We start from the raw sequence: 26,585 nt of genomic DNA, 5'->3' as shown, positions 1-26,585 counted from the left end.
TGCTCCAGTAAAAACCCAACTGTACAAATGGGTAATTGTATGTAAAAATAATGTGTGAAAAATAATGTAATTGTATGTAAAAATAATCTGATATCTTGTAGCAATTGTAAGTTGCCCTGGATAATGGTTCTGCTAAGAAATAAATATTAATAATAATAATGCTATTAAAAGAGAACACTTTTTACACACGTCACTATTCAGAAGCCACTGATAAACTTTGCATTGATTTTACACTGAACTGTTGAAGTATTGTTTCTTTACTGCTTGGCCACACTATTTGTCCCGCCTGTCTAGGAGAAGAAAAAATAATCCTGCAGATTTATTGAAATTCTATCAGGAGCAATGGATCCTCAAACAGGTTTGGACTGTACAGGTATGTCATGCAGGCGGAAATGCCAAAACCAACCATCACTGATCATTATTTTAAAACATTAAGGTCACAGAAAATTACTGGTAAAAAAACAAAACAAAAAACCTTAAACTATAATTTATATATTTTTAAATGTTTCTTGTGTCCTTTTTTCTCTTTGTAGTGTTTATAAAAATGTACAGTATGCACTGTGATATGGTCAAACATAGAGCTGAACTTCGACTGTGCTTTTAATTAGTGTTGAGGTAACTTTTACTCAAGCTGAGATGAAGTTCTGCATGTGAGACACTTTTTTGCAGTGCTGTTAAAGAGCCCCTCTGAAGTATTGAATTCATCATCTAAAGCTGTGCGAGTTCAAGCTTTCTGGTGGCAGAGGCGGGAACGGCGGCCCGTCTCCCTCTTCTGGCAGAGGCGGGAATGGCGGCCCGTCTCCCTCTGCTGGCAGAGGCTGGAACGGCGGCTCGTCTCCCTCTGCTGGCGGAGGCGGGAACGGCAGCTCGTCTCCCTCTGCTGGCGGAGGCGGGAACGGCAGCTCGTCTCCCTCTGCTGGCGGAGGCGGGAACGGCAGCTCGTCTCCCTCTGCTGGCGGACCCTCTGGGACAACAAGTGGAGACGATGGACCCTCAGGAACAACAGGCGGAGACGATGGCCACTCCGGCAACGGCAGTTCCAGCTCCTGCAGCGGCAATGGTTCCAGACACTCCAGCATTGGCGGTGGTGGCTGTGGCCATTCTAGCGGCCTCTGATGTCGGGCTGGCACCTCCTGCCGTCGCAGTCGGATGCGCCTCCCCTGAGATCCTCTCAGCAGCATGTGCAAGGGCTGCTGAGGGGCTTCAGCCTTCTCCCCTTCTGGCTCTTGGGTCCGTGGCTCCTCCCCTTCTGGCTCTCGGGTCACTGGCTCCACCCCCTCTGGCTCTCGGGACGGCAGCTCCACCCCCTCTGGCTCTCGGGACGGCAGCTCCATCCTCTCTGACTCTCGGGACGGCAGCTCCACCTCTTCTGGCTCTCGGGACGGCAGTTGCAGGGGAACCAGCAGGCATGCTCCCTCTGCTGGTGGCAGCGATGGAGGCAAAACCAGCAGGTACTCTCCCTCTGCTGGTGGAGGTGGGAGCGACACACAGTCCTCCCATTGCGATGGAGGTGGAACAGGCAGGAACTCTCCCTCTGCTGATGGATACCTGGACTACGGACGTTCGGCCTTCCCCCTCTTGGGCTCTGGACGCACCGACTCCCCCCTCTTGGGCTCTGGACGAACCGACTCCCCCCTCTTGGGCTCTGGACATTCGGACTCCTCCCACTCAGGCACAGGACATTCGGGCTCCTCCCACTCCAGGTCTGTGTCCTGTAACAGCTCCGGGCAGTGGTGCTCCTCGTGCCCGTACTGCATGCACTGGGTGCACCACTCCTCTTCCTCCCATGTCTTCCTTCCTCTCTGCCTCCTTCTTCTCACCTCTGTTTGCAGCGGCAGCTCCTCCTCCTCATACTGGGTGGGGCAGGATGGCCACTGTGTGCCCATATGCCCCACAGCCGGGGCACAACTCTGCCGCGAGCCCTTTTAAAAACAGCTCCCAGTTGTCATCCACCTCCTCCTGGGCCAGCTCCATTTCTCTTTTTTTTTTTCCAAAAAAAACCTCACAAAATTAAAAAAAAAAACCAACAAAAAATACTGCCCTGAGCCTCCAGGTGGCGTTATCCCACTTCTGAGCACCAAATGTGACAAGAATGACCGAGGTTGAGAATAAAGTTTTTTAATAAACAAAAATACAAAATAAACTGGCATGAGGGCCAAACAAAAAGGTTTCAAACAGAAAATACACACAAAACAAAACTTACAAATAAAGCTTCCAGGCTGGGCGTTGCCTTCACTGGTTTAGCAAAAACAGAAAAACAGCACACACAGAAAACCACAGTTGCTTCCTCTCCTAAAACTCTCTCCCCCAAATGGGAGGCTGAGGCCTCCTTTTATGCCAGGTGGCTGGGTCCTTAATTGGATAATTAATTAACCGATTGCTCCCACCTGACACAATCAACCTGGGCAGGGAGGAGAATTTAACTCCTTCCATGCCAGTATTTCTAAAGGCAGAGCCCTGCTCTGCCACAGTCAGTTTAATGTGTTGCTATCACTTCCTGTGCACCCTGCTGTGTGCTCATCCTCCAGCACTTCCTCTCACTCAACCGCAGCCCCTGAAGCCCTCCTTCACTGGACTGAATGCTGTGCAGCAGCTCAGTGGCTTCTGCTGCTCTGCAGACAGGAAGGGGCTCGCTCTCATGTTCTCATTTTAAAATGACAGCTTCATGACTGCTAGGAAACATACTGTCTACCCACCCCCTCTCTCCTGCTTCATGAATGCAATGATTAACACATTGAATTGTTTAAACAAGCATTGCATTGATCAATGAGGATGATCTCTGTGAATTGGTTCAGCCTTACTAATAAACTGCGTAGTCTGGATAGAAAATAAAAGTAACAGACATATAGTTGACATTTTACAAATCTATACAAATATGTTGGCTGTAGATTTCTATAGACTAGAAATGTGTAAAAATCTTGACTATATATGTTACTTATTGCCACTAATAATGTTAATGATAATGATATGCTGATACATTGTAGCTACCTTCATGTGACTAGCCTACAGTACAGAAGAGAGCATTACATAAATACATATATAAGGTCAAGGCTGGTCAGCGGTGAGAATAGCAAACACAGACAGAGCACCAGTTTTAAGTGGGTTTGCAATAACTACACATTTTAGTAGGTCTGACTATAACTCTGCACTACAAACACACAATACCTTGTGCTTATATAGCAATGCAATGGCCAGGGGTTGAATCAATCAATCATTCAATCACCACCTGGTCACATGTCACACTTTCATTTAACTAATAAAACAATTATTTACTCTAACCATTTAACAATTACACAACTAAAACTTATGTGTGTGTGTGAGTGTGTGAGTATGTGAGTGTGTGTCTCTGTGAGTGTGTAGGCGTGCACACGTCTGTGTGTGTGTGTGTGTAGGCGTGCACACGTCTGTGTGTGTGTGTGTTTGTGTGTGTGTGTTTGTAGGCGTGCACACGTCTGTGTGTGTGTGTGTGTGTGTGTGTGTGTAGGCGTGCACACGTCTGTGTGTGTGTGTGTTTGTGTGTGTGTGTGTAGGCGTGCACACGTCTGTGTGTGTGTGTGTTTGTGTGTGTGTGTGTGTAGGCGTGCACACGTCTGTGTGTGTGTGTGTGTTTGTGTGTGTGTGTGGGTTTGTGTGTGTGTGGCTGTGTGGGTGTAGGCGTGCTCACGTCTGTGTGTGTGTGTGTTTGTGTGTGTGTGTTTGTGTAGGCGTGCACACGTCTGTGTGTGTGTGTGTTTGTGTGTGTGTTTGTGTGTGTGTAGGCGTGCACACGTCTGTGTGTGTGTGTGTGTGTGTAGGCGTGCACACGTCTGTGTGCGTGTGTGTGTTTGTGTGTGTGTGTGTGTAGGCGTGCACACGTCTGTGTGTGTGTGTTTGTGTGTGTGTGTGTGTAGGCGTGCACACGTCTGTGTGCGTGTGTGTGTTTGTGTGTGTGTGTGGGTTTGTGTGTGTGTGTGGGTGTGTGGGTGTACGCGTGCACACGTCTGTGTGTGTGTGTGTTTGTGTGTGTGTGTTTGTGTAGGCGTGCACACGTCTGTGTGTGTGTGTGTATGTCTGTGCAGGCGCGCACACGGTCTGTGTGTGTGTCTATGTATGTGTGTGTGTGTGTGTGTATGTATGTGTGTGTGTGTGTGTGTGTGTGTGTGTGTGTGTGTGTGTGTGTGTGTGTGTGTGTGTGTGTTTTTTGGTGCATTTCTTATTTCATTTGCCAGTACAGGTTTTTTTCGACCCCTCGGTGCTCATCCAGTTCTAAGTGCTGTTTGATCACAATATTTTGTTAAAGGATCCATCAACAACATGGCAAGGAAACCCATTCCATACCCTCAGCACTCTCTGTGTAGAGAAGTGTTTCAATCCACTCAACATGACAAGGAAACCCATTCCATACCCTCAGCACTCTGTATGTAAAGAAGTGTTTCAATCCACTCAACATGGCAAGGAAACCCATTCCATACCCTCAGCACTCTCTGTGTAGAGAAGTGTTTCAATCCACTCAACATGGCAAGGAAACCCATTCCATACCCTCAGCACTCTCTGTGTAGAGAAGTGTTTCAATCCACTCAACATGACAAGGAAACCCATTCCATACCCTCAGCACTCTGTATGTAGAGAAGTGTTTCAATCCACTCAACATGACAAGGAAACCCATTCCATACCCTCAGCACTCTCTGTGTAGAGAAGTGTTTCAATCCACTCAACATGGCAAGGAAACCCATTCCATACCCTCAGCACTCTCTGTGTAGAGAAGGGTTTCAATCCACTCAACATGGCAAGGAAACCTATTCCATAACCTCAGCACTTTCTGTGTAGAGAAGTGTTTCAAGCCACTCAACATGGCAAGGAAACCCATTCCATACCCTCACACTCTCTGTGTAGAGAAGTGCTTCAATCACCTCAGTTGAACAGTGGTTTCACCTGTCGCAAGTGACGCTGAATCAGCTAGGCTGGTCAGTAAAACATTGACACCTTTTGCATGGAGGATCTCAGTAGCTAAGGCTCATGGTTCATCAATTGATTCAGATTCAGTTGTATTGTGTTTACCAACTGATGATGTGAGGCAGAACAGTAATTGGATACCAGAAAATATGAATAACAGTGAATTTTGGCCTCCTTCAGTGTTCTGGATGGAAGGCGTACCTCGCAAAGTGACTCTGTGCGAACAGAAGGGAATGTATAGTAACAATGTGTACAGATCCAGAACTATTGTACATGGTGCAGAATTAACCCTGACACACAAATTGAAACATAATCCTCTTGTTATGTGTGCATGTAATATGTGCCAAAGCAAGACATCAGTGACTGGGCCCAAACTTTGTCCAGCCTGTAGTCATTTAGCTAAACACTGTAGAATCTTGTTTGAATGTAATGATTCTGAAGGAATTTCTTTCTCATCTAAATGTAGATCCAAATGATATTAAGAGGATTGAATGCATGAATTGTGAAGGAGGTCATTTAGTGAAATGGGCTCATCTAGGTAAATTGGAATGTGTAGAAGGTGTCCCAGCTAAACGTGTCCAAGTATCTTGTAGGTACGAAGTGAGGAAGATGGCGTCTCACACCTGTGATGCTAAACTTTGGATACCGGGGCCTGTTGTCGTTTTCGCAGAACCAACAAGAGCTGAACCCAGCACAGAAGTTGAATCCTGCTGGGAACGCTGGGATATGCAGGACATGGACTAGGCAATTTCAAATATGGAATGTATTATAAAATGAAGTGTCAAAGATATTAGGAAGGATAAAGAAAGAGTATCCTTGTACCACTAGTAGGTGGCTCTTTTGCTCCATGAAATAGGTCAGTCCTCTCTTGTTTGGAATTACACATGTATTCAATTAAATACTTAGTGGTCTAAGAATCCCTAAGAAAATATATATAATGAATGATTTACCACTAGTATATCTTATCTTCAGAAAGCATGATGCTTGATAAAAAGCACCATTCCGACTAAAAGTGAACGTTAATCTACAAATTTATGTCAAGAAAAACACAAGATAAGAAGAGACTCTTTATGACCAAAAGATTAACTAACAATCCAGAGGTCTTGAGAAAAAAAATCCTGTCTCGGCTGGATTTTGTATGAACAAAGAGAAGGGTCATACTGGCCTATATTTGGATTTAAATCCTAAAAGGGATTCACCAAAATAATATTATAGCAATTGATAAACAGAGGTAAATTAATTGAAAGATTATCTTATAATGAAACAGGTTCAGTGCTAATTGAAACTGTTTATAGTTCATAACAGTTATTTCATAAGATTAATAATATGTTTTAAGTATTTGCTATAATGAGAAAACATATTATTTAAAACTGACTTTGCTGTAGTGATAAGAAGATTAAAACCTGGAGCAGTATTCGATTTACTTAAATGGGAAAATGGTACAAGTTTATTCTTCTTTCTATTGAACAATAAGACTTCTAGACATTATGATATCCATTGAAGTATAGAAGTTAAAAGGTGTTGTGTTATGTTTTTGTGTTAAGTTTGTAATAATATACTATAATGTACCTTGTTATTAATCCACTATACTATTGTCTAATGATGGTAGATGGATTCCTTATAATGTGGTGATTTGAAACTGCTGCAGTGAAACCAGGGCCTCTCTTCTTATCTAGAAAGAAGGAATGTCCTTGGGTTCCACTTCAGCAGAGCTGCAAGCCTCATAGAGATGGAGTGTTAAGGTTTATGGAGTTAGTGGTTTAGTACTGATAAGTAAATGTCTTGAAATAATATGCACAACTCATGGCTTAATGGACAGGTCATATATCTAATAAAGTGCTTTGCACAGACTCTGACCTTGGAAAAAAACAAGAGACTGTGGAAACTGCTAGCAGTAACATATTCCCAGAGAGGTCAGAGCCTGGTCAGTGCATCTCTTAATGGATAAATAATTGTAATGAAAACTATTACCACTTAAACTTAGTGAAACTAAATGACTTGAATATTGTATGAGACAAACTTGTGTCAAATACTCTGTTAGACAATGGTATATGGAATCAAAACTGACTCATTAACAAAATGATGAAACAATATGAAGTTAAAAGAAACACATACCTTTAATTTAGCATAATATAATCACTTAGAAGATGATGTCACATATTAAGAACATCTCTCATATATAACACATATAAAATTAGTGTTTTGCATGCAGTAGTGTTTTTATATTATATTATAAACCAAGATCCTGGGAACCTTGGTTCACTTAACTTTTCAGATAAAGGAGGGGCTCGGAGGAAAGCAAAGAAATGAGATCATAAGAGTTGAAACAAATGTGAAGTTTTGAATTTATTGAAGTCCATGACACCTATTAATTCTGAAAAGTTAGTCCGGATCTTTTGAAAACTATTATTTGTAAAAGGGATAAAGAGCTGTCTCACCTGATTAATGATTGGATTTAATTGAGGCGTCCCATGTATTCCAATGAGACGAAAAACCTATTTAACTCCAGAGTAATTTCAATGGAGTACCACACTCATCCCAGACAGGGCAAGGTGGTCCATCTTTTGCAAACCGACACAATTGAGCTGATTGAATTCAGTTTCATTTGCTTGGTGAAGACAGCCATATCCTTTTACGATTTATATTAAAGGGTAAGCATTAAGCAATTATTATTATTATTTTATCTCACATGTATTGCATGTATTGCTATAAGGGACTCACACTATGTTTTAGAAATAAGAGAGAGTTTTGTTGAATGTGCTGAAATAGACCATTGGGTACTTTAGGTGACATGTTCTTGGCCTGCTTGTCGGCCTTGATTAACACATATATACATGTATTAAAGTGTTAACGTTGATATCTGTTAAGACACTGGACTGCCCAGTGTGTCTTTCAGCTGGGGATACGACGTAGCCTGTAGCTACTCTATCCAATATTTAACCGTTAATAAACCGAACGAGTACTAATCATACTCCGATTCATAAAAAACTTTAAATACATGAGTCTGTCAATTTCTTGAGTACTATATTAGTCATCTGGATATAATGCGGGTCCAGAGCACGAACTATATCCCACTAGGAGTAATAACATCTCTGTCCTCCTAACGTCTCCCCTGAGATAAGAGTGTGTGCTGAGCAAATAAAAAGAGTACGTAAAGAAATCTGAACACGCGGATTTCGTGACACACCAGACCAGATTGAGTAAAGTGTTTTTGTTTTCCAGCAACCAGTTGGTTAAGAGAAGTTTTATCTTCTTAAATATATTGAAGAAGTTGTTAGATTCTAAGTGTAAAAATAAATATTCTGTGAAATGAGATCATGTAGCGATGTTCTATTAGATGACAGAATCAGACACATTAGAAATAGATTTGTGGTCATTTACTAAATAGGCACAGTGGGAGGAACCTATATGTTTACAGCTTCAAAACTGTGAAGTTTCTACACTGAGCTCAGCTTTCTGAAAGTGTCTCCAGACAGAATGCAGGCTTGTGAAGTCGCTGCACTGATATGTAAGTATTATTGCTGGTGCTTTATTAAACATGCTGCTGATTATCCATCTGGTTTGGCGACAGTTAGAGTGAAAGATTCTGGGTTTGAAGACTTGATCGTAATTTAAAATCTGTATTTTGAGGTGGTGTCTTGTGGGAATGTCATGATAAAAGCAAAGTATGCAAGCCAGGTAAATGAAATAGAGTATTGTGAAACATACTGTATACATGGTAAAGCAGGGAAGCACATGGTAAAGCACAGGGAAGTGAGGAGCACTGTGTGTTTTTCATGGTAGTTTGATTGTAAAAGTGTAGTAAAGTGTAGAAAACCAAGTCAATGTATGATAAATGAAATGTAAGTGTGGTACTGCATGGTCAATGGTAAAAGTATAGCCTAACACGATAAAGGACAGGCAGGCATGCTAAAGAATAAAACACATGTGTGTACAAGGATTCTAACATTGCTAAATTGCTAAGTTATAGGAGTCTGAAAACCAGTATATATGTAAAATGTTAAATAGTGGTACAGCAAGTCCTCTCACAGTGTCATATGCTGATGCTGCTGAGGCCCTTTGAACTGGTCTGAACTGTAGCTGCAGCAGCTCACTGACACTTCCTGTTGAAACAAAGTGTTAAAACTGAGCCCAGGAAGCGAGCACACGAGCGCTTGATTTACTCAGTGTTATTTCTTTCTTTACCAGAATGTTATCAGCTTTAGTAACATGTGTCACATTCTATTGAAGAAATATACACTGAATTTGATATTTGCTTCACAGGCCACACAAACAATGTGGGGAGGGGGTGTTAAACAAACATTCAGCACTGCTGGGAGGTGAAATACAAACTTTATATTAGTAATGGCTCGTTCACATTTAGCTCTGCTAGGAGGTGAAATACAAACTTTACATTAGTAATGGCTCGTTCACATTTAGCTCTGTTGGGAGGTGAAATACAAACTTTACATTAGTAATGACTCGTTCACATTTAGCTCTGCTAGGAGGTGAAATACAAACTTTACATTAGTAATGGCTCGTTCACATTTAGCTCTGCTAGGAGGTGAAATACAAACTTTACATTAGTAATGGCTCGTTCACATTTAGCTCTGCTGGGAGGTGAAATACAAACTTTACATTAGTAATGGCTCGTTCCCAGAAGATCAAAGTATTTTCTTTTTAATTTCGATACCCAGTGATTGCAGGTCTCCTGTGTTATTTATGGCTTTCTGAGAGCTGAATGTAAAATCCTACTAATATACTTTGTATTGCTACTTAATCATGTTGAGTGCCAACAGTTGCCCTTCATGAACATTTATATGGAGTAAAAGATTGTTCTGGGCCTTTTCAGTCTCTTTTTTTGTTTAGGTCTGTTTCGTTCAGTTTGTTTGATTTTCATGAAACCACAGTGTGTATCTTTATTGTATTTTATTATATAGCAGCTGATTTTTATGCAGTAAGAAATCAGTTAGAAATAGTGTTAACATCATTCTCTAAGGTTTATAGTATTGAAAAGCATGTGTTGAAGTGGTTCCTATAGCTGATTCCTCATGTGTATGAAGTATGTTTTATCTTGTATGTTGTGTTTATATCAGTTTTACTACTGTAACATTCAGGACTGAGAGGATAATGAGGGGCTGGTGATTCATTGTGATCATGCTATAATATACTAACCATTCCTGTAGTGTATCAGTGAATCACCCACACACCCTACCACACTACTGTAGCATTCAGGACTGAGAGGATTAGGAGGACTGGTGATTCATTGTGATCATGCTATAATATACTAACCATTCCTGTAGTGTATCAGTGAATCACCCACACACCCTACCACACTACTGTAGCATTCAGGACTGAGAGGATTAGGAGGACTGGTGATTCATTGTGATCATGCTATAATATACTAACCATTCCTTACTGTATCAGTGAATCACCCACACACCCTACCACACTACTGTAGCATTCAGGACTGAGAGGATAAGGAGGACTCGTGATTCATTGTGATCATGCTATAATATACTAACCATGTTTCCTGTAGTGTAAGTTGAATCCACATCAATTATAAAGTCTGTATCTTAGAAAGGGTTCAACTGTTTGTCAGTGTTGAACACTGTGGGGTAAGAGCATGTCCTGTGGTCTGCTGTCTTTTAATGTCTTGTTTTTCACAGGTCTGTGTCAATGCTTGTCATTTCAATTGAAATGTTACAATGCATGATACTGCTAGAAAATGTTCCTACTGTATTTATTGAATTAATTTGATTAGAATTTAAAAATAGCGTTTATGTACCACTAGACATATACCTCTGTTGCAAAATAATACAATCATTCACCCTTATGGATCACAATTAATAGACTAATAGCTAATCGTGCTGCCAGTGTAACGGGCAGTGTTGTGTGATGCACTGGTGAGATGAGGTTAAAAGCTCTATAAGCACACATGCAGAGGAGCCTGGCTCTTTTGCATAGGGGTTAAGATGCTCACCTGCGGGGTGTGTGGTCAGCAGTGTGTGCCCAGCCTTCTCCCTGTTACACTGATCACACCCATTATTGAACTGAATTCACAACTCAAGTCTGCTTTCTTCTCTTCATATGAACACTGGAATTAGTATGAATACTGAACTACAGCTACAGATCTGTCAGTTTCCTAAACCCCGTGCGTGTGTCCAAGTTAATGAAGGATTATTATCATGTGACATTGTCTTGCTTTGTTTTTACTCTTCCGTCACCTTTACAATCATTCACAGGGTTCTTATTGAAATGACTCAAATCTTGTGCTTGTATTATTTGGTAAGTCTGTGTTAAGGTGCTTTGACTATGAGTTCAGGAGCTGCCTGTCATATACATATTTAATATAGGCTAGATTAGAGTGTCTTTATATTATTATATACACCAGCACCAAGCAGTGCACAGCAGTGTGTTACTAACAAAACAAGAGAAGGAAACCTGATCAAAAGTCTCAGATCACTAGATGGCGCTGGCTCTTACTTCTCCCTATGATAGCACATGTTACATGTATGTATGGCAGTCACCTATAACTGATGAGCATGGTATAACAATGGTAAAAGCATTGGAAACAGCAACATGACTGTGGTGCTTTTATAAGGGTCTAGTCCCTGACTGTCTCTCTTGTGTTTTTCAGTGCTGACTGTAGTGAGCTGCTCCAGACAGTATGAAGGTAAGAGAACAGTTTACAATGTGAACACAGTTTAAAAACAGGATTTACAATTCATGGTTGAAAAGCATGAAGCTCGTTTGCGAAATGACACTTTTCATGTTAGGTGTGTGTGTTGAAAATAGGCTGTGGCAATGCAGTCACAAAGTGAAGAGACTGGTAAAGATTCTCATCCTGCTTCCTGATCATCTATAAAAAAAACACACTTTTCTGAAATCATCTTTCTTTTTCTTCTGTCCAATATAACAATTTAACTTGGTTAAATAAAATAATGAATGACTCCATCAAACACCATTACAGTGCCATACTGTGCTCCACCTAGAGGCTGTGTGTGGTATTGCTGGAACGCTTTGATGAGAATATTACATTGGCTGACTGCTGACCAATTCAACTACATAAGTGCTTCTTGATGAATACATCCATTTGAAACAACACAGTAATGAATGTAACTCAGTTTAAATGAGTAAGAACAATTGTTAGGGTTTCCAGTGACCAGACAGGCAGTGATTTTCTCATGTTCTTTTGTAGAAGAGCTTGTATTGTTTCTAGTCTCTTAGACTTCAGTTTGGAACATGCAGATATTTCAAAGACGACAGATAATGTTTCTGCTGCTTCCTGTACTTCATGTGTTGTGGTTGAACTCACATCAATGTAAAAAATAACAGGGGAGGAGCCAAACATCCCATCACAATAAAAGAGGGACATGTGATAATGTCAGTAAAGGTAATAAGAAGATGGGTTTTAAAACGCTGGTTAGTATTCATTTGTTGTCTGCTTCAGTCAGAAATGACAGAAATGCACATTGAAATCCTGACTCCATTGATACTGCACACTAACAGTATCTCTCTCTCTCTCTGCAATATAGATCCTAATACTGTCATCTTCTCTGTTTCTCCAGAGCTGCCCCAGACTACACTCACCCTGGAGCCTCCATTCCCAGAGATATTCACCGGGGAGACAGTCACTCTGAGGTGTGGGGTTGAGGGGGGTTCTGCTGGCTGGAAATATCTCTGGTACAAAGACAGTGAGGACTCTCCAGTGCTCCAGACTGCTGGCTGCAGTATAACTGGTGACAGCTACACAATAACTGCAGCTGCTGTATCTGACCAGGGCCAGTACTGCTGTCGAGGACAAAGAGGAGATCAGCCACTCTACTCACAGCTCAGTGATCCTGTGACAGTAACTGTGTCTGGTGAGTTTATTAACACAGTGATCCTGTTACACTGGCTGTGTCTGGTGAGTTTATTAACACAGTGATCCTGTTACACTGACTGTGTCTGGTGAGTTTATTAACACAGCGATCCTGTTACACTGACTGTGTCTGGTGAGTTTATTAACACAGTGATCCTGTTACACTGACTGTGTCTGGTGAGTTTATTAACACAGCGATTCTGTGTCAGTAACTGTGTCTGGTGAGTTTATTAACACAGTGATCCTGTTACACTGACTGTGTCTGGTGAGTTTATTAACACAGCGATCCTGTTACACTGACTGTGTCTGGTGAGTTTATTAACACAGTGATCCTGTTACACTGACTGTGTCTGGTGAGTTTATTAACACAGTGATCCTGTTACACTGACTGTGTCTGGTGAGTTTATTAACACAGCGATTCTGTGTCAGTAACTGTGTCTGGTGAGTTTATTAACACAGCGATTCTGTGTCAGTAACTGTGTCTGGTGAGTTTATTAACACAGTGATCCTGTTACACTGACTGTGTCTGGTGAGTTTATTAACACAGCGATCCTGTTACACTGACTGTGTCTGGTGAGTTTATTAACACAGTGATCCTGTTACACTGACTGTGTCTGGTGAGTTTATTAACACAGTGATCCTGTTACACTGACTGTGTCTGGTGAGTTTATTAACACAGTGATCCTGTTACACTGACTGTGTCTGGTGAGTTTATTAACACAGCGATCCTGTTACACTGACTGTGTCTGGTGAGTTTATTAACACAGTGATCCTGTTACACTGACTGTGTCTGGTGAGTTTATTAACACAGCGATTCTGTGTCAGTAACTGTGTCTGGTGAGTTTATTAACACAGTGATCCTGTTACACTGACTGTGTCTGGTGAGTTTATTAACACAGCGATCCTGTTACACTGACTGTGTCTGGTGAGTTTATTAACAAAGCGATCCTGTTACACTGACTGTGTCTGGTGAGTTTATTAACACAGCGATTCTGTGTCAGTAACTGTGTCTGGTGAGTTTATTAACACAGCGGTCCTGTCACACTGACTGTGTCTGGTGAGTTTATTAACACAGCGATCCTGTTACAGTAACTGTGTCTGGTGAGTTTATTAACACAACTGAATACACAGCAATGCCCTCAATACAGACCCCTTATACACTGTAAGCAATATAATGTGTCTATTAATCTATACTGAGTGATAGAACACTGTTAGAGACAGAATGTTTGGATGCCTTTTAAGAACAGTAATCTTCCCACTTATCTTAAACAGGATTACAGAATCATTAAAAATATTTACAAAAAAAAAGTTTAACAGAAATAATCCTGCTACAGTAAACTGGACTAATTGCTGCCCGATTGGAAATTTTAACCAGAGACCTACATTATCATATTGAGAGAGATTCCTCATGAATTCCTTTCACTCAAAACACACAAGTAGAGCCTGCAATGGGTCACACTGCTGCTATTCCTACTGTATCACAAGTAGAGCCTGCAATGGGTCACACTGCTGCTATTCCTACTGTATCACAAGTAGAGCCTGCAATGGGTCACACTGCTGCTATTCCTACTGTATCACAAGTAGAGCCTGCAATGGGTCACACTGCTGCTATTCCTACTGTATCACAAGTAGAGCCTGCAATGGGTCACACTGCTGCTATTCCTACTGTATCACAAGTAGAGCCTGCAATGGGTCACACTGCTGCTATTCCTACTGTATCACAAGTAGAGTGATGCTGCTGGGGGGCTGGAATCTCTCTCCTAACTGATTGTAGGGGAATGTGTCCTAATCCTATCCTGTTGTCTGTTTCAGAGGGCTATCCCAAGGCTGTCCTGACCCTGAAGCCTGCCTGGGCACAGATATTCACAGGAGAGACAGTCACCCTGAGCTGTGAGGTGGAGGGGGGCTTTGCTGACTGGAGGTTTAAACAGTACAGAGATGGGCGTGAAGAGGCAGGGTGCAGTAAGCAATACAGCAGTAGATATGGAGACAGCTGCACAATCAGTAAAGCTCGGCATCACCACAGTGGAGTGTCCTGGTGTGAATCTGCATCAGGACAGGAGCGCAGTAATGCTGTCAACCTAACTGTGTCCAGTAAGTCATTTACATTCTAGATAATATTCAGACCCTGTTGAATAATCCTGCACTCGGATTAGCTGAGAGGGTTTTACAAACCAATGATCGGTTTGCTGATTTGAGTAAAGCTGTCTCTGGATCTCCAGTCAGTATAAATTGTTGCTGTTTTCAGATAGCAGCTGGGCAAATGGGCATAAATAGGTTTCAAATGATTTAATAGCAGACTCCTCAATCCTGACCCGTCTCTCAGCCCTGCTGATCTGAACTCTCTCTGTCTTTTCAGATCAATGGGTGATCCTGCAGACTCCTTCCCAGCCTGTGTTTGAGGGAGACACTCTGACTCTGCGTTGTTTTATCCGCAATGGTTATAAAGCTACCAGGTTAATATTTTATAAAGATAATAACCAGTTACAGTTCAGGGCTGGCACAGCACAGAGTGTGGATCGTGTTTCAAAGAGTGATGAGGGGTCCTACAAGTGCAGAGCATGGTGGAGGAACACCGCTTCCAGGACTGAACCTTGGCGTGTCTCTGCAGAGGTGCGGGTGTCAGTGAGAGGTAGGTTCATTCTAACAGAGAGAGTCCTCACCCCCTTCTCTGTCTGTAATGTCTCAAAGATACATTCACACTGGAGTCTATTCCAGCTGTGTTAATGTGTCTCTGCAGAGGTGCAGGTGTCAGTGAGAGGTAGGTTCATTCTAACAGAGAGAGTCCTCACCCCCTTCTCTGTCTGTAATGTCTCACAGATACATTCACACTGGAGTCTATTCCACCTGTGTTAATGTTCTCAACACAACTCAGGTGCTGAAGTAACAGGTCCTAGCAAAGTTTTCTGATATGAAAGCTCTTCCTGGTCTGAGTAACTCTCATACTCTGAGTAGTGTAGAAGCTGTAATAATGCAGAAAGAGATCTTAGCCTAGAGCAGTGGTGCTCAAACTGGGAGGCACGCCTCCCTGGTGGGCCATTGAGAGTCACTAAGGGGGGTGTGACTATGATTAAAGGAGCAGTTCTGTAAATAAAAAATCTAAATACATAAATGTTAACAAACACATTCTTAAAAGTCGGAGTGTAAGCGCAGCTCTGCAACATGCAATGCCAAATCAAACACGTCAATGGGCGTGGGCTTGCATGTTGAAAGAGCTATGCACACCGGACGCGAGCAAGAATAATGAAAACTATTGATTTAAACTGAGTAATGCACAACGCAAGCGAAGCAAGCGGCATGAATGAAGCGAGCAAATCTAGAAATACATCTGTTTTATTTGTATTTTGCTACGCGCTGTTCGCGTCGCAATGGACCAATCAGAAATAAGGTCAAAGGTAGTGGCTGTCAGACTGTCAGTGTCTTGTTCACGCAGACATCAGACCTACCACAGAAATAAAACAAAATCGACATCAATGAGAATTTAATTATTAAAATCGAAAAATATTGTAGCATTTGTGCCTGCATGGGTTCAATGGAAGAGACTATTTGAAGCAGATGATACTCTTTTATTGAGATTTTACATTTTTTACATTTACACCCATTCTTTTTACATTCATTTTACATTTCTTTTAATGATGACATTCATGCATACAGACATACATTTTGTTTTAAAAGCATCTGAAATACATTTAAAAACACCAAGACAATCGTGCTTTGTACAAGGTTAAAACAGACACAGATTAAAACCAACGTGATAAAACCTGTGCTGCTTTAAAAGTGACTGGAAAAAAAGAACCATCTATAAAAAAACAGTGCTTGTGAGGGCCGGGGAGTGCTCTCTTAAAAAAAGTTCAAAGGTGAACATAAAAAAGAACAATAAACTATAAAACTAAAAGAGACAGGGGCAAAGGGAAAGTGTGTTAAACCGTGTGTTAAAATTCTAAAATTTTAAAACACTTAAAATTTAACTTTTAATAGTTTGCATTAAAAATCTTTAAGATACATAAAAAACAAAACAAAACCAAATCAAATAAAACATTCAAAATAAATCAAACAAAAGTCTATAAAACTGAAACAAAAAGACTACATAAAACCAGGGCACCGTTCAAAAACGGTCATGCCAGCTAAAAAGGACGGAAAGCTGGCATGACAAAATAAATAAGAGGCTTAGCGGTGCCCCGTAGTCCCGCTCCTGGGAGCTAGCGGTTCCAGTTTTTGATGCTATTCCATCTTCACGTCCTGGAGTCCGACGATCCTCCAATCCGCGCAGGCCTTGTCTTTCCCCTTCCCGAGCGTCCGGATGTCCAGAATTACAAAGTCCTTGATAAGAGTTTGTGCCCTTCTGGTCGTGGTGATAGTGTCTAGCTCCTGCTTGTGATAGACACAGACGTTACGGCCCTCCCACAGGATCTGCTTGACAACATTGATGACACGCCAAACGCACTTAGCTGTGCTGGTAGCAATTCCTCCCGCAGGCCCATAGAGCACAGTCTCAGCGGTCATCTTGGCCGTGTCAGCAAACCTGTTTAGGAAGACACAGACAGAGAGCCAGACACTGCCAGCCACATCACACTCCCAGAAGATATGGGCTGGTGTTTCTCTCTTGCGGCACTTTGCATAGGGGCATGTTTCTACTTGGGCTAGTCCCCTCCTGAACATGAACACTCGAGTGGGGAGTGAACTGTGGACGGTGTTCCATGCTATATCCTTCTGGACATTACTGAGGCAGCTGTGAGACACATTCTCCCAGATTTTTTGGCTTTGGGTGAGGGAGAAAGTAGCTACTTTTTCAATTTCCTGGGAACCGGCAAGATGTTTAGTTACAGCCTTGTATTCCCAGGAGGCCAATTTTGCTTTATCTAAGCCCAATTTATGTATAGTGTCCCTTAAGGTTCTATAATACAATGGGGGGTCTCAGGAGTACGGCACGGTGTTGTCAATAGTGCAGAGGCCCAAGGCCCTGAGACAGGTGGCAAAATAGAAACAATTCATGTAACATACCTTCCTGTCCAGGGCCTGGATGTTCTTGATGGTTTGCGTGAGCTCCTGCACTCGGGTGAGCTGCACAACGTCCGGGACCCCCTTACCTCCCTTCTTGTCGGCTTTACTCAAGGTGGCTCGCTTTACCCTCTCCATCGTGCTGCCCCAGATAAAGCGGTGGGTAATGTGGTCCACCACTGTTTAGGTGGTCCTGTCTGGCAGAAAGATTTTTCCTACATAAGAGAGGATGGGGAACAGTATAGACTTGGTTATTAATACTCTACCCGTCATTGTTAAGGATCTTGTGCTCCATCCGCCAATCTTTTTACGGACCTGGTTAATGGCCGCCGTCCAGCTCTGGGCCCCCGAGCTATTGTTCTCGAAAATGAGGCCCAGAATCTTGATTTTGTCCTTTTTGACAGGGTACGTGTCCAACAGTTCCCTATCTACCTGCCAATTTTTAGACACGTAGACTTCGCTCTTGGATTTATTAATCCCTGCCCCCATCGCCACACAGTACTTCTCAGGGATATTACTAATCCAAAGTACCAACAATGTGTTGGTGCACATTAGTGACACATCGTCCATATATGCAGTTGTTTTGACCTGGACCCTTCAAAGGACAGCACATCTCTAAGAACTGAAACAATGGAAAAACCAATCACCCACAGGCAGCACAGAGGGGAGGGGGCACACACGGACTAACAGCGACACAACGGTGACAGACCTACATTTCACACACACAGATATAGGAGCAACAACAGGCACAACACTCTAAAATCTAACACAATTACACTTTATACATTTTTGTAAAGAAATAGAAGAACGGGTACTCACAACTGCGCGAGTGACTTCCCATAGTCCCTTGCTCCTGCATATGCAAATGAGCCCCTACAGAGGGCGGCAGCTGGAGCTCCAAGCCCAGCTCGTTACAATATAATGTTCTTTATGATGCCAGTGTCCGTGGTTAAAGACAATAAAAAGAAGTTCGCCACATGTCAAGAAATAACAGAACAATTGGAAATTGATGGCATGTCTATCTCTCTTTATTTCACCTTCATTTTAGTCAAAGTGACGGGGAGCGCCACACACTGGTTTCGTATTTCTGTAAAATGATGCTTCTTTGTTTTAATAATGTTGAGCAATAATAATAATCACATTAACTCTTTCACAAGCTGATGGTATTCTCTAAACTGTTTCCTTTTTTTTAGTGTGTGGTGTTCCCTGCTCTTCTGTGTTTATTTTATTTCGTCTCTACAAAAGGAGACGGTCTTTTCTTTTCATGACTAGCTACATTGTTTTGTACTCGTGCTGTATTCGTGTTGTTCGCTTCGCTACCGATGTTCGTACTGTATTTTGTGAAAGCCTCAGATTTAATTGCTGAACGATAAAGTTTTTCAGATGTATCTGTGAAGTAATTGTTGAATCGACAAGTTTAAACAAAACAAACAAAAAAGAGTTAAGTTACATGTATTTTTCACAGATTTATTTGATAGAAATGTTAGCTAAATGTTGACTTGCCAAGTGTAAACAACATAGGCTATTTAAATTCACTGATTTATTTGTTAGAAACCCAGGTTTAACATGTCAAAATGTTCACTCGAAGTGTAAAAAAAAAAAAAAAAAAATTTCTAGACTGATTTTAAATGTTAAATTTGTGATACGACTTTTTTGTGGTTAAGGAAAAAATAAGCAATTTACACGAAATCTAACGTTTTAATATGGTGGGCGCAACACTGGTCTCGAGGCTTTGTGAGGGTTTCCAGTGACCAGACAGGCAGTGATTTTCTCATGTTCTTTTGTAGAAGAGCTTGTATTGTTTCTAGTCTCTTAGACTTCAGTTTGGAACATGCAGATATTTCAAAGACATCACGACAGATAATGTTTCTGCTGCTCCCTGTACTTCATGTGTTGTGGTTGAACTCACATTAATGTAAAAAACAACAGGGGAGGAGCCAAACATGCCCCTGCCCCCTCTCTTTCTCCCCAACACACTGAGAGAATCCCCCTATTTATACTGCTCCTCCGTCCCTTCTCTCCTTCTCATCGGTGTCAGTGCTGTCTGCCCCTCCATTCCATTCCTGTCACCTTCACACACTGAGAGGATTCCTCAATCTACACTGAACTGTTCCTGCCTTCTCATCAGTGACACTGAGTACCCCCTCTCTGTCTGCCTCTATCCTTTCACAAACACACACTGGGAAGGTGTTCATGTCCCTCTGGGATACACATGCACATGTAAAGTAGCTACATCATAAAAAGTGGTTTTAAAAGCACAAGTACAGTTATTTGGCTGATTATTTACTGCGTTTTAATTAATTTCATTTTAAAAAGCAAATTCCTGTTTATCATTAAATGCCTCTTTCTCTCTCTGTTTCCTTAGAGCTGTTCAGCACACCCACTCTGACAGTGCTACCTGGTGCCTCAGTGTGGGAGGGAGAGGCTGTGACTCTGCAGTGTGGGGCTCACATAAATAAACAGGACACACAGCTGCAGTACCGCTATAGCAAAGACAATGGGACTGTGAGAGGAGCGGGATCACAGGATCAGCACTCAATCCCAGCGGCAGGGCTGAGAGACACAGGGAGATACCAGTGTGAGGTGGAGGCAGCAGGGACGGGGCTGAAGAAAAGGAGTGCTTCTGTGTCACTGACTGTGAGAGGTGAGTTCAGTCTTCTCTTTAAGAGATCTTAATGGACTTCAGTGTTCCCCGCTGTAAATCAGTACAAGAAAAATGTATTTTCTAACTCCTGTTTGCAATAGGGTGGCCATCTGGCTCCAGATTTACCGGACGCTTTGAGACAGAACGGATTTTCAGAATTCCCCTTAAACTGAAAGTAATTGATGTATAAATTAGCTACACTTTTGCTGAGATTAATCCTGTGGCGAGATTGCTGTGCTGAGCAAACAAGTCACACTGATCAGCTGCTTCCCATCAGATCTATAATGATTTGCTGTGGATGAATAGAAACGGGAGGATGCTTTGCTTGGGAGAGTATTTGCATGTTATTGGTGATTGAATATCGATGAACAGAAAATAAATAGCGACTAAGTGGCTGCAAAATATATAAATACATAATACTAATAATAGAAATACATCAGCATTGTATTCATGCTTATTCTAATTACACACTTGTTTGATGCACGTGGTAATTAAGCACCATTATTCACTTTAACAAAGGTGGAATGGTTCATTTACACATAAATCGCGTTCAGTTTAGGGACACGTTTGAAATCCTGTTCTGTCTCAAAGTGTCCGGTAAATCTGGAGCCAGGCGGACACCCTAGTTTGCAACCGCTAGCAATTATGATCACTAGTTATCCTAATCTCAGTTTCAGTCTCATTTCTTTCGGATTCTCTTTTGTACCTGTTTGTCAGCTGCTGTAAATATTCCTGTCTGTTTTGCACTTGTAGTGATTGTGGAGCGTGGCTGGCAGTGTGGAAATGACAAAAGAACAATACGATTCGAAAATAAATCAAAGCAAAGTTTTATTAAACAATTCCAGGAAAACTGAACAAACAAAACAAAATCCTGCCTCGCTTCTCTTCCCTACCTGTTAGTACAGGACATGTTTGCACAATATTTATCAAAACAATCCCTTTAAGTACACACAGATAGATAGATAGATAGATAGATAGATAGATTAGATTTATTTATTTATTTATTTATTTATTTATTTATCCAGCATATGTAGCAACTCCGAACTCCTTTGTTGACCTCTGTTCCCTCGAGGTTTAAATATTCAGCTAATTAACAACTATCAACGACTAAATAAAACACATGTGTTCTCAGTGGTTTGTTCATTGTATCTTATTAGATCATTAACACAGGTAAGTATCTTTCTAATGTGGCGATGACCTCTAGTGGTTCACTACTGTAATTGCACCCCATTACAGTCCCCAGACATTATTATTTTATTATTATTTCTTTCTTAGCAGACGCCCTTATCCAGGGCGACTTACAATTGTTACAAGATATCACATTATTTCACATTATACAGATATCACATTATTTTTTACATACAATTACCCATTTAAACAGTTGGGTTTTTACTGGAGCAATCTAGGTAAAGTACCTTGCTCAAGGGTACAACAGCAGAGTCCCTCACTGGGGATTGAACCCACGACCCTCTGGTCAGGAGTCCAGAGCCCTAACCACTACTCTACACATCAATGGCATAAATCATGGATGGGAAAATGATCCTTCTAATACAGGCACTGATATACTCCCCATGTACCACTCTCCCACACTGTGTAATGTTATATAGAACACTGTGACAAAGCATATCTATTTACAGTAAAAATAATAATCTCTTTGCTCATTTTTCAATACAAAGAAAAAAATATGTATTGAATGATTTGAGAGTGGGACTTAAACTCATGACTAACACTGTTGTGAGTGAGGACTCAACTCATTATGCTTCATAGCTGTGTTTGAATGACTTGCAGATTATCAATGCAGATATATCTAAGGGTTTAGAACCTAGGGAGGGGAGGGGGCAGGATGCTGTGGGATGTTTCAATGGTGTGTTTATAGCTTGTTCCCGTCTTGATTGAAACATTTGGTGTTACCTTTACAGGCAAAACGATAAAGAGCCTCTATACTCCAGCGCTGCCTCTGTCTCTCTGAGGAGCCTCTATACTCCAGCACTGCCTCTGTCTCTCTAAGAAGCCTCTATACTCCAGCACTGCCTCTGTCTCTCTAAGGAGCCTCTATACTCCAGCACTGCCTCTGTCTCTCTAAGAAGCCTCTATACTCCAGCACTGCCTCTGTCTCTCTGAGGAGCCTCTATACTCCAGCACTGCCTCTGTCTCTCTGAGGAGCCTCTATACTCCAGCACTGCCTCTGTCTCTCTAAGGAGCCTCTATACTCCAGCACTGCCTCTGTCTCTCTAAGGAGCCTCTATACTCCAGCACTGTCTCTGTCTCTCTAAGAAGCCTCTATACTCCAGCACTGCCTCTGTCTCTCTAAGGAGCCTCTATACTCCAGCACTGCCTCTGTCTCTCTAAGGAGCCTCTATACTCCAGCACTGCCTCTGTCTCTCTAAGGAGCAGGAGGCTCTGTGGGAATCCTACTCTATGGACGATGCTGGTTCTGATTGATTTGAATATCTTGGTCAGACGGCTTCACAATCACTCACCTGTCTTCATGTCATCTTTTCATAGCTCTGTTCTCCAGGGTGACTCTGACAGCATCTCCAGGAGCCACAGTGAAGGAGGGAGAGGCTCTTAACCTGACCTGTGAGGCAGCAGTGAACAAAACCCCCCGCCCTGAACTCCACTACACCATTGTGAGAGACGGGGAGCCTGTGACTAACAGCACTGACTCTGCACTGTACAGCATAGCCAGCACTGAGAAGAGCCACACTGGGAGCTACACGTGTGCTGTGGAGTCACAGGGAGTGAGGAAGAGCAGCCAGGAGCTACACATTGAACTGCAAAGTAAGATTACAAACCCGTCCTACATGACTGTCCTTGATGATTGAAAGTGATCTCACAGTAAAATAGGTCACATTGTGATCCCATTATAAACAGACTGCAGAATTACCAGCATTTCCAACACAATGGATTGGTAACAAATACTGCACAGCACAGACACTGTTTTTATACTTTGTAAATTCAGTGGTGTATATTTCCCACTAATGTTTTAGATTTAGAGTGGCAAGTTGAAGGCTGTTCCTATAGAGCGAGTGTGAGCAGGGTATTGTTCTTGAATCCCTATCAGCTCAGTCAAGGTGTATGGAAGTCACTCGCACACACTCATACTGTACCTTCCTTCCCCCAGCGTCCTGGCACAGCGCTGTTGCTATTGGCTACAGAGTGAGCTTCACTCTGATTCATTTCATTGTGTTCACTCTGCTGCTCCTTCAATACTGCAGGATCCAAGGTGAGACTCCCAGTCAGTGCACACATTTCACCTGGCCTGTCACAGCACACATGCAGGCTTCTTCTTAAACAGCACAGCCCAGTCTTAGGGATCGTTCATTAAGAATCATTATTTCATCATTAAACATGCACAGCTCATTTACAAAATACACATTTTGCAAGTTTGTATTTATTTTTGTTAACACAATTATAAGAAAGAAACTGAACAATCTGTATATATTTTTCCAGGTTCCCCGTGTCTCGCTGGTGGTAAGTCAAGGTAAGTCAGTATTATCCAGTATGTGTACAGACAGGGGGCAGCACTCGCTGTCTCTACCTGTCATCATCCTTTACAGCACTGAAAATAGAGATGGAAACTTTCTGATTAGCTCTTTAAGAATCCCTCTTACAAACTCTTAACAGTACCCTTCACTTAGACCTGTGTCCTAAGATGCTATACGGGGTTAATTTGGCTTTTTGGTTTCCAGATGATAAAGATCTAAAGCTTTGACATATTGGACTCATAATCTTTATTCTTTGATTCTTCAATCTAGAGTATTAATAATAACCCTTTGTCAGTAATGTCACAAAGCTGCTGCCTCCACACAGTGTCTTTACAGTTGATACACAGCTGCTCCTTACCCTGAAATGCACTCTGTGATTTCAATGGGACTTGATTCCTCTGAAGCCTAGAAGTGTCTTCATCCTTTAAAGCTTCTGTTATTGCTGCAGTTAAACTCTGAGCCCTCCTTGTGTGTCTCTGACATCTGTCTCAGGAAAACCTCGGATCAGGATCAGGAGCAGTCAGCAGAGGGGATTGAGCTCTCCAGCCGTGTGCAGCACACTGGAGTGGAACTGGAATAGAGCTGCATTACCATAGACTGGAGTGGAACTGGAATAGTGCTGCATTACCATAGACTGGAGTGGAACTGGAATAGTGCTGCATTACCAGAGACTGGAGTGGAACTGGAATATTTGAGCTTGTGTTTAGCACACACTAGCAGCTGAGCTGATAATCGTATTGATGTTATTTTGTGAAAACAATAAAGCGTTAATACTGCCTTACAAAAAATGACTCAAAGTGTTCTGAAGTATACGGAACGTGCGGGTGATGTCATAGGTTGTCATGGCAGCGGCGATCATCACGGGAGTGGTCATCCGGGACAAACGCTTGTGGATTTAGAATAAAAAAAATAATATGGAAGACCAAATTCTAAAGTGCATAGAAATGAAACTGCTGAGGATGAGAATTCATTGCAGAATGAAATGATGAGGGCTCAGAGGTTTCAGTTAAAATCCCACATACACACATCTACAATATATACAAATTCATGATAACACAGGGAGAATATATCTCATACATAATAAAGACAATTAATCTATATAACATTAGAAAGAAAGAAAGAAAATAACTCCTATTCCCTCCCCACCCTCCCTCCACCCCAACCTTAAAATAACTCTCCTAACCCCTCCCCTCCCTCCCTCCACCCCAACCTTAAAATAACTCTCCTAACCCCTCCCCTCCCTCCCTCCACCCCAACCTTAAAATAACTCTCCAAACCCCTCCCCTCCCTCCACCCCAACCTTAAAATAACTCTCCTAACCCCTCCCCTCCCTCCACCCCAACCTTAAAATAACTCTCCTAACCCCTCCCCTCCCCAACCTTAAAATAACTCTCCTAACCCCTCCCCTCCCTCCCTCCACCCCAACCTTAAAATAACTCTCCTAACCCCTCCCTCCACCCCAACCTTAAAATAACTCTCCTAACCCCTCCCCTCCCACCACCCCAACCTTAAAATAACTCTCCTAACCCCTCCCCTCCCTCCACCCCAACCTTAAAATAACTCTCCTAACCCCTCCCCTCCCTCCCTCCACCCCAACCTTAAAATAACTCTCCTAACCCCTCCCCTCCCTCCCCCCACCCTTAAAATAACTCTCCTAACCCCTCCCCTCCCTCCCTCCACCCCAACCTTAAAATAACTCCCCTAACCCCTCCCCTCCCTCCACCCCAACCTTAAAATAACTCTCCTAACCCCTCCCCTCCCCTCCCTCCACCCCAACCTTAAAATAACTCTCCTAACCCCTCCCCTCCCTCCCTCCACCCCAACCTTAAAATAACTCTCCTAACCCCTCCCCTCCCCTCCCTCCACCCCAACCTTAAAATAACTCTCCTAACCCCTCCCCTCCCTCCCTCCACCCCAACCTTAAAATAACTCTCCTAACCCCTCCCCTCCCTCCACCCCAACCTTAAAATAACTCTCCTAACCCCTCCCCTCCCTCCACCCCAACCTTAAAATAACTCTCCTAACCCCTCCCCTCCCTCCCTCCCTCCCTCCCTCCCTCCAATTTAGCAAAACCAAACGATTAAAAAACCTCCGGTTTCCAGAATTAAAACAGTATCCAAAGTCAGTACTGAAAACTATAGCATATAGAGTAAGGCCCTAACAGCAATTACAAAAAAAAAACACATCACAGTATCTAAACCTGTCTAATGATTAACTGTTACAATACCGTAGCTTGCTTCACTCGCTTTGTTTTGGCTGCATTGTCATTTTTTTTTTAAATGTGGGTTGTGACAGATATTCAGATAAATTGTAACATTGAAGAGGTGGGCTTTGTATTAGAGGCTGTGTGGTCCAGTGGTTAAAGAAAAGGGCTTGTAACTAGAAGGTCCCCGGTTCAAATCCCACCTCAGCCACTGACTCATTGTGTGACCCTGAGCAAGTCACTTAATCTCCTTGTGCTCCATCTTTCGGGTGAGATGTAATTGTGACTCTGCAGCTGATGCATAGTTCACACACCCTAGTCTCTGTAAGTCGCCTTGGATAAAGGGGTCTGCTAAATAAACAAATACTACTACTAATAATAATAATAATAATTAGAAAACTGGTGACAGAGTCGGAAATCTCGCGTGACGGGCAAGTGTATTAATTTGTTACATTATTTATCTCAATGGGGATTGAT

The 26,585-nt window shown here is 42.3% G+C and overlaps 1 protein-coding gene across 1 annotated transcript; it reads left to right on the top strand.

Annotated features, from left to right (window-relative positions):
- The first annotated feature begins 8,331 nt into the window (after positions 1 to 8,331).
- LOC117969347 (Fc receptor-like protein 3) lies at positions 8,332 to 24,593 on the top strand. The gene is made up of 10 exons (XM_059015441.1): positions 8,332 to 8,440; positions 11,552 to 11,587; positions 12,483 to 12,776; positions 14,588 to 14,869; positions 15,135 to 15,407; positions 20,139 to 20,417; positions 22,923 to 23,198; positions 23,542 to 23,643; positions 23,871 to 23,901; positions 24,398 to 24,593. Exons 1-10 carry the CDS (start codon positions 8,410 to 8,412, stop codon positions 24,483 to 24,485), a joined length of 1,692 nt encoding a protein of 563 aa, XP_058871424.1. The 5' UTR covers positions 8,332 to 8,409; the 3' UTR covers positions 24,486 to 24,593.
- Positions 24,594 to 26,585: the final 1,992 nt, after the last annotated feature.

Source organism: Acipenser ruthenus, chromosome 50 (genome assembly GCF_902713425.1).
Source record: "Acipenser ruthenus chromosome 50, fAciRut3.2 maternal haplotype, whole genome shotgun sequence".
NCBI lineage: Eukaryota > Metazoa > Chordata > Actinopteri > Acipenseriformes > Acipenseridae > Acipenser > Acipenser ruthenus.
The sequence above is the reverse complement of the archived record's forward strand: the minus strand, read 5'-3'. Positions and strand labels throughout refer to the sequence as shown.

Coding starts and splice junctions, on each gene's coding strand:
- LOC117969347 (XM_059015441.1), top strand. CDS start 8,410: ATGCAGGCTTGTGAAGTCGCTGCACTGATAT. Junction 8,441..11,551: donor TGAAGTCGCTGCACTGATAT/GTAAGTATTATT, acceptor TGTGTTTTTCAG/TGCTGACTGTAGTGAGCTGC. Junction 12,777..14,587: donor TGTGACAGTAACTGTGTCTG/GTGAGTTTATTA, acceptor TGTCTGTTTCAG/AGGGCTATCCCAAGGCTGTC.